Source organism: Pecten maximus, chromosome 3 (assembly GCF_902652985.1).
Source record: "Pecten maximus chromosome 3, xPecMax1.1, whole genome shotgun sequence".
Lineage (NCBI taxonomy): Eukaryota > Metazoa > Mollusca > Bivalvia > Pectinida > Pectinidae > Pecten > Pecten maximus.
The window spans coordinates 38,745,843-38,761,933 of NC_047017.1; the positions used below are offsets into that span (position 1 = coordinate 38,745,843).

Genomic DNA, 16,091 nt, shown 5'->3' on the forward strand with positions numbered 1-16,091 from the left:
CTGGTATCACCTGACTGACTGGTTATCACCTGACTGGTATCACCTGGCTGGTATCACCTGACTGGTATCACCTGACTGGTATCACCTGGCTGGTATCACCTGACTGGTATCACCTGGCTGGCTGGTATTGCCTGACTGGTATTACCTGACGGTATTACCTGACTGGTATCACCTGGCTGGTATCACCTGACTGGTATCACCTGGCTGGTATCACCTGACTGGTATCACCTGTCTAGTATCACCTGACTGGTAACACCTAATTGGTATCACCCGACTGGTATCACCTGCCAACTTCTATAACCTGGAGTCGGTCAAGGCAATTCCTTTTTTCAAACTCTGGTTTTATCCCAGAAGTCTACCTGTCAAAGATTTTAGACCATTTCAGGTTATTCAGAGGAAACCGTTAGACAGCTGTGATCTTGGATAAGGATCAACAAGTCATTTTTTCCAAACTTTCATTTTGGGTTGGAAAGTATGGTTTATGTAAGGATTTGCTACATACACCCAACAGGCATTCATTGGTAGTGTAACAAGATCCTTACATAAACAAGTCTTTTATGGGATGTCATCTCGGAAACCTGCTCCTGAAATATCTTCATTTTACACCTTTTGGATAATCAGAGAATGTCCTTGAGAGTGTTAAAACAAATTTGACCAATGTAACTCTGAATATAGGTCAAGGTCCTTTCTCTTCCCAAACCAAACTTGGTGTCATCTTTGGAACACGCCAAATTTATTGAATATTGGTAATTTGGATATTGAGAGGTCATTTAAAGGCACAAATTAACGTATGGACAATGAACGGGTGTGCTCCAAGTTCAGTCCCAATTCACAAGTGAGAAACTGTGTTTGCCACTTTTTAGAGAACAAATTTGTTGATCTGGTAAAACAATGTCAAAATTGTAGAATTCAGCAGAGAGGTTATCATAGTCTGGAACAATTAAGCTCTAAAAATAAGCAAAGAAAACGCCAACTCTTGCACATTTTATTTTCCCATGAAAAGGTTTATATATATCAATCATGATCTTGATCACATAAAAAGGAAAATGACTTCAAAATAATATAAATGTTCACCATCACTTCACCTCTACCATACATAACCTCTCTTTAACCTTACATTCACCACACAAGTGTCCAATCATTCTGACTGCACCATGGCTTATTTACATCCATTAACCAATACCAGGGCTCGTCTACACCTGTCACGAAATGTTATAGGGCTCGTCAACACCTGTCACTAAATGTTATAGGCTCGTCAACACCTTTCACCAATGCTAAAGGGCTCTTCAACACCTGTCACCAAATGCTAAAGGGCTCTTCAACACCTGTCACCAAATGTTATAGGGCTCGTCAACACCTGTCACCAAATGTTATAGGGCTCGTCAACACCTGTCACCAAATGTTATAGGGCTCGTCAACACCTGTCACGAAATGCTATAGGGCTCGTCAACACCTTTCACCACATGCTAAAGGGCTCTTCAACACCTGTCACCAAATGTTATAGGGCTCGTCAACACCTGTCACCAAATGTTATAGGGCTCGTCAACACCTGTCACTAAATGTTATAGGGCTCGTCAACACCTTTCACCAAATGCTAAAGGGCTCTTCAACACCTGTCACCAAATGTTATAGGGCTCATCAACACCTGTCACCAAATGTTATAGGGCTCATCAACATCTGTCATACAATGTATTAGGGCTCTTCAACACCCGTCACCAAATGTTATAGGGCTCGTCAACACCTGTCACCAAATGTTATAGGGCTCGTCAACAACTGTCACCAAATGTTATAGGGCTATCAACATCTGTCACACAATGTTTTAGGGCTCGTCAACACCTGTCACCATATGTTATAGGGCTCGTCAACACCTGTCACCAAATGCTAAAGGGCTTGTCAACACCTGTCACCAAATGTTATAGGGCTCGTCAACACCTGCCAGCAAATGTTATAGGGCTATCATTATCTGTCGCACAATGTTTTAGGGCTCATCATCAACTGTCACACAATGTTTTAGGGCTTGTTAACATCTGTCACACAATGTTATAGGGCTCGTCAAGAGCTGTCCCATTATATTAGAGGGCTCATCGACATTTTTCATACAATATTATAGGGCTAACAACATTTGTCATACAATATTATAGGGCTCTCAACATCTATCAAATAATGTGAAAGAGGTTTTAAATACACTTCAGTAGAAGAGATTATTTAACTCTTCTCAAAACAACGAGACAGGGCTCACATAAACCTGTCTTAAACAACATATATTAGACCACCATGTGAAATCATCCTTTAGGTATTCATTGTTATGATAAAATATAAATTTCAACATTAACATCAACTTCTCACTCATGTTCTTTTAAATTAGCACACAAAGATCTACTCTCTTCCTAACTCTGGTAGATCTATATGGACAATGAAGTACTATCCATCACATATTCCCTTCACCTGACTGCAACTTACTCGACTAGATATATCGAACAGTTAACTACATTATTTTCTTAAAACAAAAAACAGTTCCAACAGCATTCAGAATTAATCTGACCATACCAGTATTACTGATGGGCAAAAGCATCCAACATTTATTTTAACTGTTGTTTACTAATTAGAAAAACAAATTCCATTAAATATTAGTTCTTCATAACTTAATTAGGTGGTCACAGGCAGTTTTCAAACTAAGCCCTAACAAGGTCATAATTTGGCTTGATCTTTTTTTTGTCAGATTCTACACCAAAGGATCAACACAAACTCTTCCATTATCGTCCAAATTTGAAACGTCAAAGGACAATTAGTGTCATATCGAAAGTGTGTAAAGTAAAGAAAGGTCTATACATTCACTATTCACCATAAATATTCTGATAATTTACAGATTCTTTGCTACTCTATATATAGTGTGTGGAATATGGTACCTTTACATTGTGATAATATTAGTAATTAAGTGACTTTTATAATTTTGGTCAGTATTACTGATACTGACCAAAATTATAATTTATATCACTGACACAGCGAAAAGAACTGACTTTGCAGTTTTATGGGGATCAATGTTTGTTTTTTTTTTTAATACGATCTCAACACCAAGAATAAAAGCCTTGATAGGTGGTACCATATACATATACTCAGTATGTGGTACACCTTTGTCTTCTTATCTCACATATTAACAATACAAATACATACTGGATTGGTAGAATGCTATTTAAAGTTTTTTTCAATAAAACATTTTGATATGCAAGTGAAATGTGCATATTTCAATCAAACACATTAATGTATATATATATATATGTCTCTGTAACACATTCTCATGAGATTTGTGCCAATTCAGTCAATGTTGATTTACACTGAATTTAAGAACAATGTTCAGATGAAGAATTTGCAACATAGTGCATAGTGTAGGAATGCAAGCATTGTGGATTTCATTGTACAAAAATGAGAATGAATTATGTTTTTATGGTTAGAATTGTGGAGCAGAACGAAACCAGCGACTAGAATAGTTCACACCTGTGGGAGAAGGCAGATTAAATAAATGGCTAACTTAATAACAAAAACATTCAATCACTAATTTACAAAATAATGCTATTGAGATACAGATAACAGATGACATGTTAAAAGTATAAATTAAACAGAGGCTGATGTACAGCCATTGCATCAACACAAATAAAAAGGTACTGACAACTGCTTTAATTTGTTTCCTTTCTTTCATGAAAGATCTAAAAGTAACTTAGTAATAATAATTAGCAGGTTTAAAGCTGCAGAGAAAGTATTTGTTATTATACCCGTGTTTCATTACACAAGACCCTGTTAAAGGATGAACATTTCCATTTCTACACTTATCATTTCAATATACAATGTACTGATAACAGAAAAGGTATTTGACGCATTAACAAGTCTAGAGTTTTTCTCTACTGATAAAGTTGGACTTAGCTCTAGCTAAGAGAAATGTGCAGTGTTTTATCAGACCAAGTGAAGTAGCGTTTCTAGTGAAGATTTCATGCATTAAAGAAAAACTATCTGGTGAAATAGGTAGCACTAATCAATGTTTCACGTCTATATCGAATGATAAAAAATTTAAACTAAACGTTTTTGTACATTTTATCATGCACTTCAGGAATTCAGAATTATGATCATTGATATGAAATGGCGTCGACAGTATTATAATGAAAGAATTAATGCACCATAAAGCCTACACACACAACAACATATTGGTATATATAAAGCAACACAGTAAAATAACAAAAAACACATATCACTGTTCCACACCTGTTTCAAAAAGCTTACATTAATATTTTTGTTTACGATGCTTGGCCTTGACAATTACATTACCAACAGTTACACCAACAACCATAGAGCATGCAATTACAAGTGCATACTGTATTGATAAAACCTAATATATCCATTCTGCAGTAAAAATACTAGCATATTTTTGATCACGTAATAATTATATTGTGTATGTATTCTTACGTTTCTTAGAGTCCAGTAAAAATCTAGACTTGTTTTGAAGCAAGTTTCTGTATTCAAACTTTCCTATAGATTACCAACGAAAAAATCTACCTTGAGGAATCAAAAATGGCTACCAAAATATTCATATTTTGTACACTTTTACACATTAATTATCTTTCATTGTTAGCACGGCCACTACAACACGTTTGCTTTTAATATAGTAGGAATATGTGAATGTCTGTCAAAAAATGAGTAAGTGGTAACTTTGGAAATGTACATGAAGTTTGGTTGATACATGTATCTATTTTTAAAAAAATCAATAAATATCACAAAACACTAACTAGGACTACATATTATAAAAAGACCAAGTCAGTGATTTCTTCCAAAAAGATGTGGGGAAAAAACCTTCATAATCTGTGATGTTTACAGATAATTGCCAAAACACAACTTCCAAGTTGTCCAACATCCTTATATTGAAAAAACACAGGAGTTGAGTTGTGTTTAACACAACCATAAATAATGTATGTATCTTCTACAAAACTGACACCAGTACTTTGGGGTGTTAAGCTAAATCTGATTGAAAGGCCTTTGTCATACACTCTGAACAGTGTTTATGCACTGTGACAGAAGTCCTCTGTCCCCATATAGCACCTCACAAACAGCTTTTGTCTTGGCGACTGAATATCCTAAGATTAAAGTCGCTGACAGTTACCACATAAGAGCACAGCTCTGGGGTGGTAGATATGCCCTTGGGTGGTAGATATTCCCTGGGGTGGTAGATATTCCTTGGGGCGGGCTACCACTATACAAGTCTGGCACTGCTTCAGTCCACCAACAACATTTTAAATCACCATTCAGCATCACCTGTGGCTTTTTGGAACACATAGTCTTTACCATTGAGATTCATAATACCATCTTTGAGGTGAAATTTCCATTTGTTTTTGTTTCTGTTGATCTGTTAAAAAAAGGTGTCACACTTAATGAATTTCAGATGTACAGCAGAAAAATAATAAAAAATCAAAGCTGATTCTTTTTTAGCAATAAGTGTGGTTGATGCAAACAATAATTAATATTGTGAAATTTGAGAAAAAAATTCCCACAAACATGTTTCATCCAATAAGTTTAGAAGTGTGGTGTTGTTCATTTAAAAGGTCTTTGGAGTATATCCAACAGAATACACAGCTATATTAATATGAAATGCAGTGGAACTTCGTTAACTCGAAGTCGACGGGACCACGAAAAAACTTCGAGTTATCCGAGTATTCGAATTAAGCGAGTTATCGTTTTTGGTGAAAAGTTTGGTCAATATTTGTCAACATTATGTAATCATTATAACTTTGCTCTGTCGCTCATCAGTTAAGTGTGAAGACTGGTCAATACATGTAAATATATATGTAATGTTTCGTTATGTCACTTGTAATTTGGTGTAGTTTTGCCGATATACAGTCACGATAAAGTTTCTTTCACTTAGTCACTTCAATAACGATCTGATGTGCAAGTCATGTTTGCAAAAGGTAAACGATAAAACGGAATTTGACAAATTAAAATAACAAGTTATTAATGTCAAAACAAATAACCGTTTAAGTTTAACACAGATTGCATACAAAACATAACAGAACCATTACCTTTTATTGGACATATATAAAATACTGTTTGATCGGCCTACTTAATTTTTTTATTGATAACCACGCCATTTCCATGTGTATTAGCACCGGAAGTTGGGCTGCGCATGTGCGTATAAAATGTTACTGTAACTGAGTTGGCGTTTTATCTGATTTAATAGACAGCACTGACCGTTACAGTTGTACTCTGAACACCTCGGCAGTAATTACGCTATTGTTTCAGCAGTTTAAAGATTTAATAAGCGCCGGTGACTGTGTCATTTCTACACCTGTAAAAACATCAGCCGGGTAGATCTACCGGTGTGTCAGAGATTAGTTCCGCTTGAGCTAACGGGTAGATGAGTTGTTGACTATCGTGTGTACTGATATCGGCGACCGCCTTGGGAAATTACCTGATGTCAGTAAAGCAGTACTTTTTATCACCAAGACTTGTTGTTATAAGATTCAACCGACAATTTCTTTTATGAATTTATGAAACACTTATAATAGCATGTAGGTTAGTAGTGCCGATATGTTCAGTATTACAAACGGAATTTAGCTCTTAAAAAATGTCGGCGTTTGCCACCAATCGACGAAAATTATACTTCGAGTTATTCGAACATTTCAAGTAGGATTTTTATTGTTGGGACCAAATTTTTACTTCGTATTATCCGAGTTTTTCGAGTTATCCGAATTCGAATTTTCCGAGTTTTTTTTACTAAGATAAAGAGAGAATTCGGCCGGGACCGGCGAGGTACTTCGAGTTAAGCGGGGTATTCGAGTTATCCGAGTTTGAGTTAACGAAGTTCCACTGTACATAAATGGACATGCAGTAATAACTATCAGAGCCAGCATTCCAATAAATATGACAGCGGGTTACTACCAGGCTAGAATACAACTCTTGGAAACTACCACTCCATGAGTTGATACATTTATTTTTTGCTCAATCTTTAACAATATATCAAGTTTAAACTGCCATTTCATTTAAAAATTCATGTAATTTTTCTACTCTATATGTTATTACCACACTGTTTCTATACATTTGTGGTAATTAAACCAGGAACTCACCTTGTCATACTGACACACCACAACGTTTTCTGTATCAAAAAGTTCTATAGGATCCTCGTCACTGACATCATCTTCTGAATTTAGTGGCTCCTGTGAGAATACAAAGTGTCATTAAATGTTAACCTAACAGACCTAAGTCTGGTGATAAAATCTGCAAGACAATATAATGGACATGCACTAACACCGCATGACAATAATGCAATATTTATTTTATGCAACAATTTTGAAAAGTTCTGTTTATTTGAATGATCACTCTTACAAATTCTAAGGTCATCTTCAGCTTAATGTTAATTGTCATCTATCTATGACATCACAAAAGGTTTATTGTGTATTCTATTTTTGTTGTTGTTTTAATAGAAACACACTACTGAATTATAAATGATATAAACTAATATACCCCATTAATAAGTACAGAGAAGGCCCACACAAAAATCCTAGGACATTGTGTTACACAAAAGTTCCATACATGACATGATGAGCAACAGTACTATACATCAAAATTCAAAATGTGTATATGCTGGTGTTATTATACTGAAACAGCAGAGTTCTGCATGGTGATAAATTATCAAATGCTGTGAATGATGATTGTATGCTTGTATGACTGAACTAGTAATGCATAATTGATGGTATACATGTTTTTTCTTAATGAAAAAAACTCAATACTCATACACAACATTTTGCATGCTAAATGCATTCTGTATTCACCTCTTCCTCTCCAGGTTCATCATTCTCTTCATCTTTATTTTCATCTTCATTTTCTTCTTCGTCTTCATCGTTCTCAAAATCATCTTCTTCCGAGGAGCTTGTATCATTGGCACCATCAAGTTGTAGTATGTTTTGAGGATTCTGTGAAGCAAAAAGAAAGAAAATTATTTCAGAAAATCCTGGGATACCTTCCAATTAAGAATATAAAACTGCATCATCCTTCTGTAACTCGTCAGCAATACTAAGGGCAGATGGGGAGTCAGGAAAACCAGAATGGACCCGATTTAATTTTAAAATATAGAAAAGGAGGTTCATCAACCTCCCACTTTAATTAACTTCATCCCCCCACCCAACTTTTGATGATTTGATGAATGTGAAATACATACGAATACTCCAATCGGTGCCACTATTTGAAACAATTTACACAAATTGATGAATCTGTCTTTTCGTTTCACATCTTATTTAATTTGATTATTTTTCAGAGAATTATACCTGCTGTTGAGATGTCTGTACTACAGTGGGAATAGTTGTGATAGGTTGACCCCCCACCTGTTGGGCTGCTGCAAGGGTTGTCATCTGACCAGCTTGTCCTTGGTTGATGGCCTGGATTATAAACTGGCCATTACCTGTTCAAGGAATAAAACACAAGTAGCTATTATAAATACTGTATATGTGTATGCAGATTTGTGGAAAATGTTGTGATTGTATTTTTTTTTTTTTTTTTGGGGGGGGGATGGGGGGGTGGGTGTGTGTTTCCTGCATATTTATTAAATCTTCCTTTTGAATTGAGTATAATTTTTTTTCAAAATGTCTCATTCTCACACAGTGCAGATCTGATAGATGGAATCCCAAGGATGCCAAAGGATTCCTAAGGGGTCGCTTGGAAATTGATTACTTGCTGTATGGGTTGTACTAGGTAGCTTCTGAAAGTAATAGGAGTTATCTCCCCTAACTATGAAAGTTGGTCATAGAGGGATCAGAGACCGACATAGTGAAAACTTTTGTATTTATGCACTTTTATATTTATGCACCGAGCCGTGAAGACATGACTACCAGTATATCACTACTACTACACCAGCATGCAGGTAAAATTAGATCTATTTGATCAGAGGTCTGCCTTTTGATGCAAAATTTAGTTACCTTTTAAAAATCATTTGCTATTAAACTTGATCAAGTAATGTAAAATGTTTTCAGCTTTTAATTGATTCAAAAATGAAACAAAATAGACAAGTACTTTTGGAGAAAACCTGCTTAAAATTCAACTGTATTTGATGCAAAATTTGAATAACATTATAATAAAAAGTGTTTGAAAAATTTGATCAGTGCCCGAGAAATTAACTCAGCTTTTTACCGATCCAAAAATGAAAAAAGATTGGATGAATATTTTTGTAAGAAAGTGGCTTACAATAAGGTAGTATATTTTGATAACATTTGTTATTTGCTACGAACACTAAGTAGCCTTTATGTTATATCCGTAATTTTTTATGCAAAACCTGAGCAATTGGGCCAAAATCATTTGCTACGAAAAATTTAATCAGTGCCTGAGAATTTATTAAGCTTTTTACAGAATCTAAAATTGAAAGAATGAACAAGAATTGTTTAAGAAAAGTGGTTCACAATAAGCTTAAGGTAGTGTATAGTTGACTTGATGTGATCTCATTTACTAACACTGAGATAGAGACAGTTTCCAATCTCTATATGTACATCCCTGGTTTAATAACCGATAGAAGTTCAACATCTAAAGTTTATTATCTTATGGAATAGCCAAGGATATACCTGTGCCTGTGGGATGAAAAGTTCCAGAACTTTATTTGTTGAGTTAAGGAGTGTCAGGAACGTATGATATTATCTGTGCAGTGGAGAGTTTCAGAACTGTATGAGCTTATGAGGCATGACATACTGTACCTGTGGGATGGAGAGTGAGACCCTGAGCAGCCAATGACTGCAACTGTTGGTGGAACAGACCTGTAGGCAAGGCCATGGCCGCTGCAGCAGCTGATGCACTCTGGAATAATCAAAGTCTACTATTATTCAGTTGTTAAATATCAATTCATATCTAATGATGAAAGAGCATGGAAGAGCACAAACATAATGATCGCCATGCATGTGATTGTAGTCAAAGTTAGGAATGTGGTAGAAGGGAGGTAACTAGCATTACAGGTTTACAAGGTTCCTGACACAGGCGTCCAATGTCAGATTGCAAGTTAGAAAGATGAATCAGGGGGATGTGTCCACAAAGTTTAAGGTATATTCATTACTCTATGTTGATTTTAATCATTATATCATACCTATAAAATGAGTTCACTGAAAAAACTCTTTATATCAAACATGAATTTGGGGTATTAGATCAAAGTTGGAGTTTATCTTAATATCATATTTTATTCAAAGTGTCACCATTTATTCAGCAGTGTCAACCACAATTAAAACAATTGCTAATAAAATATACTTGTTTTACTTATAAATACTCGATAAATATTGATCTTTTAATTGTTATGTGTAGACAAAGGAAATATTTCGGTAATCAGTGAAAAAGAATGAATAGTTATTATATAAAATCAACCTTTGAATAATACTTGTACAAGTAATCATCAATTCTGTTGTTTTTTTTTGTTTTTTTTGTGATAGATTTAGATAGTGCTTTTCTACTTGACTTGAATGAATCTCCATAATTAAAACATTTGAACTTACAATCTCCTGTCCTTGACTGCCAGCAGCTATTTGCACAGGTACAGGCACTGTCTGAGCCATCCCAGCTGGTCTCACTACAAATGTTGACAGAGGTTTAATGTCTATATTCAGCTATCACAAATAAAATGTGAACAAGTGTTAACCTATTCTTAAATAGCTAGACAATTCCAGCATTTAATTTTTTTAAAAATCAAAAAAAGAGGACTAACAATTGTATTTTTGCAAATGTAGTAAAAGTCATAAGACTTATTACAGAAGTTTTTTTTCAGTCTTTTTTGTTTGGAGTTTAATCACATTATTCCCTTAACCCATCAAATTGCATCAATTGTTTTGGTTTTTTTCCCTCCTTTTTCTTGACTGCATAGGTAATTTTATCTTCCTTCATACAATATTATTCTACACATATATTTTTCAAGGCAGCTCTATCTGTACCAAACTACAAAGTTTTAAGACTTCATACTGTCCTGAAAGTCAGAAAAAGTCTTGGTTCATATCAGGATATATGAAATTTCACAAAATTTATGATTTTAGAATAATTTCTGTGTTACCTGCAGGCTGAGCAATAGCTGCTTGTTGGGGTGTGAACTGGGCATACTGGATGGTGGCTGGTAAAGAGACCGGCTCCTGTGGCTCCGGTGCCGCATCCAGAGCACGAGTCTGCGTGAGCTTGCTTTCCCAAAGCTAAAGACAAACAAAACAGCAAGGATTGTTGGGGTAAATTGATATTTCACAAAGTCAAGTCAACTCAAGTCAAGAAATATTTAATATGACACACAAGACTACTAGTGAGCTTTCCTGTGTTTAACTTCATACAACTCTTACACAATATATAGGTGGATTTTCTTTGAATAACCATGAAAGCAGAAATAATTTCAGACATCAATTCTTTCTTCAAACTTAACTTCAAACTGTACATGTTGTTCTAAAAAAATTACCTGTTTGAGCTCCTGCAGAACTTGTTCATCTACTCCTTCATCAAGGAATGCCTCCCGTACATTGGATATTACATCATCTACTACAGATCTATATACACTACCCTGGAAAAACAAACATTACTCAAGTTAATTTACTGTTTACAAATGCACATATGATAGATTAGAATGACATTTTAACCAGTATCAGTATCAGAACAACAATTAAAATTACTAGTATCAGGTATTGTACAGACAGTAAAACACACTTGTGTCGAACACGCTTGAATCAAATACATCGGATGAGTCAAATGTTTCATTCGGTCCCGATTTTCCCCCTTCTTTATCTTAGTAAATTAAACATGAATGATTCGAACACTGTTGAATCGAATACTGCATTGTGTCAAATATGTTTTGTGGTCCCTCCCTTCTAGACTATACCAAAATTTCCATTTTTGTTTTTGAACATCAAAGCGTTTTGCTTTCTCAGGTACGGTCAGACTCTGATTGACCGAGTGTGACCGATCAGCTGTAGCAGTGTTACCAGAGCCTATAGTTAGTTTCTGGCTGTCGGTCGAACATCATCCCATTGTTTATACAGGTGCGCAGGTGAAGTTAAACATTAAGGTGTAAATAACTTAGAATATATAATGTACACGTTTTAGTTAGTTTATTCCAACCATGTTATCAAGCACCTATTCCGCATATGACTGATAACACACAGACACAGATAAGTCAAACTATCGAATAAATCAAATATTTGCCCAGTTGGCATTCATTAGCGTATAACTTCCAACTGAAGGCAGTTCAATAGTTAACTATGTACGTTCCTGCTAGTATCATCAGTATCCAGGAAAACTAGAATGAGGAGGCAGCTTATATAATGAATGGTTGTACACATATATATAATATTGAATTATTTTGAATTTGTTTAGTTTTAAAGCAATTCATTAGTCGACATGAAAGGATTCCCGTAGCCATATGATCCACAATTTGGTGCTGCAACTGTCTGCTTAGACCTTGCCGTCTTGTCAGCAGTGTTCGAAAGTAAAGGTGGTCCCATATGGCCCGATGCTATAGAAAACCTGGTTGGTCTATGTAAAATTTCTACATGTTGGTCCTATTGGCTATGAAAAGTTTGAGTCCTAGCTGACATATATATATATACATTAGGATTTGTGAAAACAACATTACTATATTTTCTGACAAACGATCATGAATATGAAGTCAAACATTATAATCGAGATGATTTTACCAAGAACAGTGCATTATTGGCTTCAAACATTTGAGCGAGTATGAACTGGACGATTCAAGCGTCTGTGCGACACAGTATAGGCTATATTTAACAATATGTGTTTACAAAATGGGTATATAGAAAAACTTGGGCCATAGGATTTCAATTTTCCATAGACCAATTGTCTAAGGAATTTTTATATATACTTTCATATACTGTGTCAGGTGAATTCACAACAACTTTCAAGCTTCCTTTACTTAATTTTGTATAAATTTTTGGAATTTGAAGTCCCAAAACTTACCCCATTACTGAAAATAAAATCAACTTGCTGTATGGAACACTACCCTGACAACATTCATGTGACCATTTACCATATTTTTTTTACTAAAATCACACATTTTACCTAAGCTGAATGGTATAAAAGATGCACTATGAAAAACATTAGATACTTGGTTCTTCTGGACTCAAGCTGTGGATGTTATTTTTTTTTGTGTGATGCCAGTTTATTAAAAATTCATAATATGTTTTGAAGACGTGTCAATATTTGTACAAATATATCACTCCAGATTTAGTTTTGATAAATGCCACATATTTAGTTAACCGACATGTTGCTGTGTAAAACGGCAGTAAAATTGAAAATTTTATTGAATTATGTATCTAGTTTAACTGACAAATGCACAATGATTAATTTCAAACATTTGAATGTCAGGATTTTATGACCACCAAATAACTTTTTTTTTTTTAAATCGGTGTGCACGTGTGTTTTATAATAATTCTAGCAAAACAATTGGTATGTTTTATTCCCCCTCCCTAAATATTAGTGATAATTATGGATTGTTAATGTTCAGATGGAACAGAACCAGAAATGATGTATACATGTAGTTGCTCTTCATTATGAAATACACATTTCAACAAATTAAATAGAACGATTTGGAATTTTCAGTGATATTTTCAGCAAAAATACGGGATAAATTCTCAAATCCCTGCTAATGCTAAACAACCGTGTCACGAACGCATCACCAAATATACAGATTTATTTCAATATAGTAAATAGTTATTGCCGATCGCGACGAACTTTTAACTGCATTGTCCTGTTTACACAATAAAAGTAAATCAGTTCTACAATTCATGGCTATACTCATGAGTAATTTGTATGTGTGTGATTAAATAATTTTTATCTAGGGAAGACATAAACAAACCCAGAATGTGGTTATCCTAGTCGGTACAATAACGCACTGTTCAGCCTTTGCTAGACTGTCTGTGCACTACACGCATTCATCAGCCTTTCACCATCACTCGCAGTAGCCGAGAGAAAATTAAAATCGTCTAATTTAGACAAATTACAGGCTTCTATGATATATAACCAAAATAGTTGCTTGCTAGACTCACCACTGGGTTTGGAGTCGCCATCTAAATAAAATTATGATGGCAGAGTTTCCGAGGAACGATATACACTTCGACCGTCGGGGGCTGAGAAAGCCACACTTCGCCGCCACTGCCGAGCTTTTATACGTTTCGGCGAAAGGAGTTGCCCTAGAGGGGGTGTCGACTATTGACGTCACACACGAGGCAATGCAGATCTGTTTATGTCGATTATGTAGGTCATCACATGGTGTAAAAATGGAGGGGAATTTAAATGTATGGATTGCGGTATAAGATGCCTAGGTAATTCAAGTATTTACAAAACGTTACGATAGTCACGCGGCCCTGTGCCTAGATTGAATATTAGAAATTCTGTAATGTATACAACGCAGCAGACTCGTGTTTGAATTTTGGAACATTATGTACTAAGTATTTGTATATTAAACAATAAACACCTTTCTTTATATCACGTAATATGACAGGATGCTATGGATTACCTATGTTTTAGCCCTGAGTTATCGGTTAGACCTTAGAGCAATAGAGACGTTAATTCCTGTCGTTGCTGTTCTGTCTGACAATATCGTCATACAGATACATGTACGATGACTCAATCCTGCCATGTTACACCACTCGATTTCACAACAATAGCATAACATACACATGTACGCCAGTGTACCGAGATGTAAGGCACCCGTAACGTGATTCTATAGAATCTAAACCTTCTAGGTTTCCCATCTACATGTATGTAAAATGACCTACCGGTAACTGTGATCGTAATCAATAACTAATCATCATGCCACCTTCAAGGTTTCCTGTCTATGTAAAATGACCTACCGGTAACTGATGGTAATCATCATGCCAATTATGATATTCATAAAACGCTTGATAGTGATCAGAGTCGTAATCCATTCCGTGTCCTCCTGTATCTTGAGCTCATATAAATAGATGGAGTTTTAAAATGGTTGCAACTGATAATTATGGCGGGAAACAACGTAGTAGTTCGGTCTTCATCAAGAATGTGCTTGATTTGAATAGTCTCGCTCAACAAGACTCTTGTTGACTGCGGGTACAGATCCCTCCCTTGTAATCGGAGCACAGCCCTGGCGGAGAGTGGAGAACTAAGGGATGGAACCAGTCTACACCACACAGAAGCCTGGTCAATCATGTCGTTTTGCTAAGCCAGAACGAGGCTTACAAGAATTCTTGTAAATCAATTATCCACACATCCATTTCAAAGCAGCTAGGATATGACATATAGTTCTAAGCATAAGCAAGGGTCCAAACTTAAATTCGAATGCAAGTAATGATGTAGTTAAACATGGTTTCTGAATGCCTGTGATTGGTTGGAAAGGACGCATATGAATATCACTGGACAACTTAATTCGGTGACCCGGCGGAGGAACAAGTGTATACTGATGGTCTTTGACCAATTTCCTAATTGTTCGAGTGCTACCTTCTTCCTGACCAAAATACAGAAAGTGTGGATACAGCTTTGATGGATGTGTTTATCTATAGATTCGGCAGTCCATTGCAGATCCACCCACACTGATCAGGTTATGTAATCATTTTGTTTGTTTGTTTTTGTTTAACGTCCTATTAACAGCCAGGGTCATTCAAGGACGTGCCAGGTTTTAAAGGTGGAGGAAAGCCGGAGTACCCGGAGAAAAACCACCGGCCTACGGTCAGTACCTGGCAACTGCCCCACGTAGGTTTCGAACTCGCAACCCAGAGGTGGAGGGCTAGTGTTAAAGTGTCGGGACACCTTAACCACTCGGCCACCGCGGCCCCCAAGTAATCAAAGGGAAGCAATCAATTTGAAACCGGTATACTATCACAGGAGCGATTAGAGCCATTCAGCATCGGCAGTCAAGATTCATTCCTAACCGGATTATGGCGGGCAGAAATATTACCCAGAAACTGAATATCTACCCTGGCCTGGAGCCTCTATATAGCGTGCAGGATGGGAATCCCGACCAAGTGCAGGCTGACTCAGGAGGAAACTCTGCAATGACAGGGAGTTCTCATTATTGCTGAAGAGACTGAGAAACTACCTATACCACACTTAGGAGCAAGGGACAACTGAGCGATCCG

The 16,091-nt window shown here is 36.0% G+C and overlaps 1 protein-coding gene across 4 annotated transcripts; it reads right to left on the reverse strand.

The window, feature by feature from the left end:
- Positions 1-969: 969 nt before the first annotated feature.
- On the reverse strand, positions 970-14,924 carry LOC117324127 (transcription initiation factor IIA subunit 1-like). Of its 4 annotated transcripts, none has more exons than XR_004531899.1 (10): positions 14,835-14,924; positions 11,429-11,530; positions 11,042-11,174; positions 10,494-10,567; positions 9,711-9,810; positions 8,298-8,431; positions 7,806-7,946; positions 7,101-7,190; positions 1,901-5,386; positions 970-1,581 (listed from the first exon to the last, which is right to left on the reverse strand). XR_004531899.1 is itself a non-coding variant. In XM_033879792.1 (9 exons), the coding sequence occupies exons 1-9, from the start codon at positions 14,907-14,909 to the stop codon at positions 5,279-5,281; spliced, it is 957 nt and encodes a 318-aa protein (XP_033735683.1). In that variant the 5' UTR covers positions 14,910-14,924; the 3' UTR covers positions 970-5,278. The 4 variants fall into 4 exon arrangements, 2 of the variants coding, with proteins under 2 accessions (XP_033735683.1, XP_033735684.1); XR_004531898.1 differs by having other exon boundaries at positions 970-1,549; positions 1,710-5,386; XM_033879792.1 differs by having other exon boundaries at positions 970-5,386.
- Between the last annotated feature and the right edge of the window lie 1,167 nt (positions 14,925-16,091).

Bases quoted from the DNA above. Each gene is read 5' to 3' on its own strand.
- LOC117324127 (XM_033879792.1), bottom strand. From the start codon at position 14,909: ATGGATTACGACTCTGATCACTATCAAGCGTTTTATGAATATCATAAT. The intron at 9,811-10,493 runs GTAAGTTCAAAT...TGATTATTCCAG, and splicing joins GCAGTCAAGGACAGGAGATT to AGTGCATCAGCTGCTGCAGC. The intron at 7,947-8,297 runs GTATAATTCTCT...TTTGCTTCACAG, and splicing joins TACAGACATCTCAACAGCAG to AATCCTCAAAACATACTACA.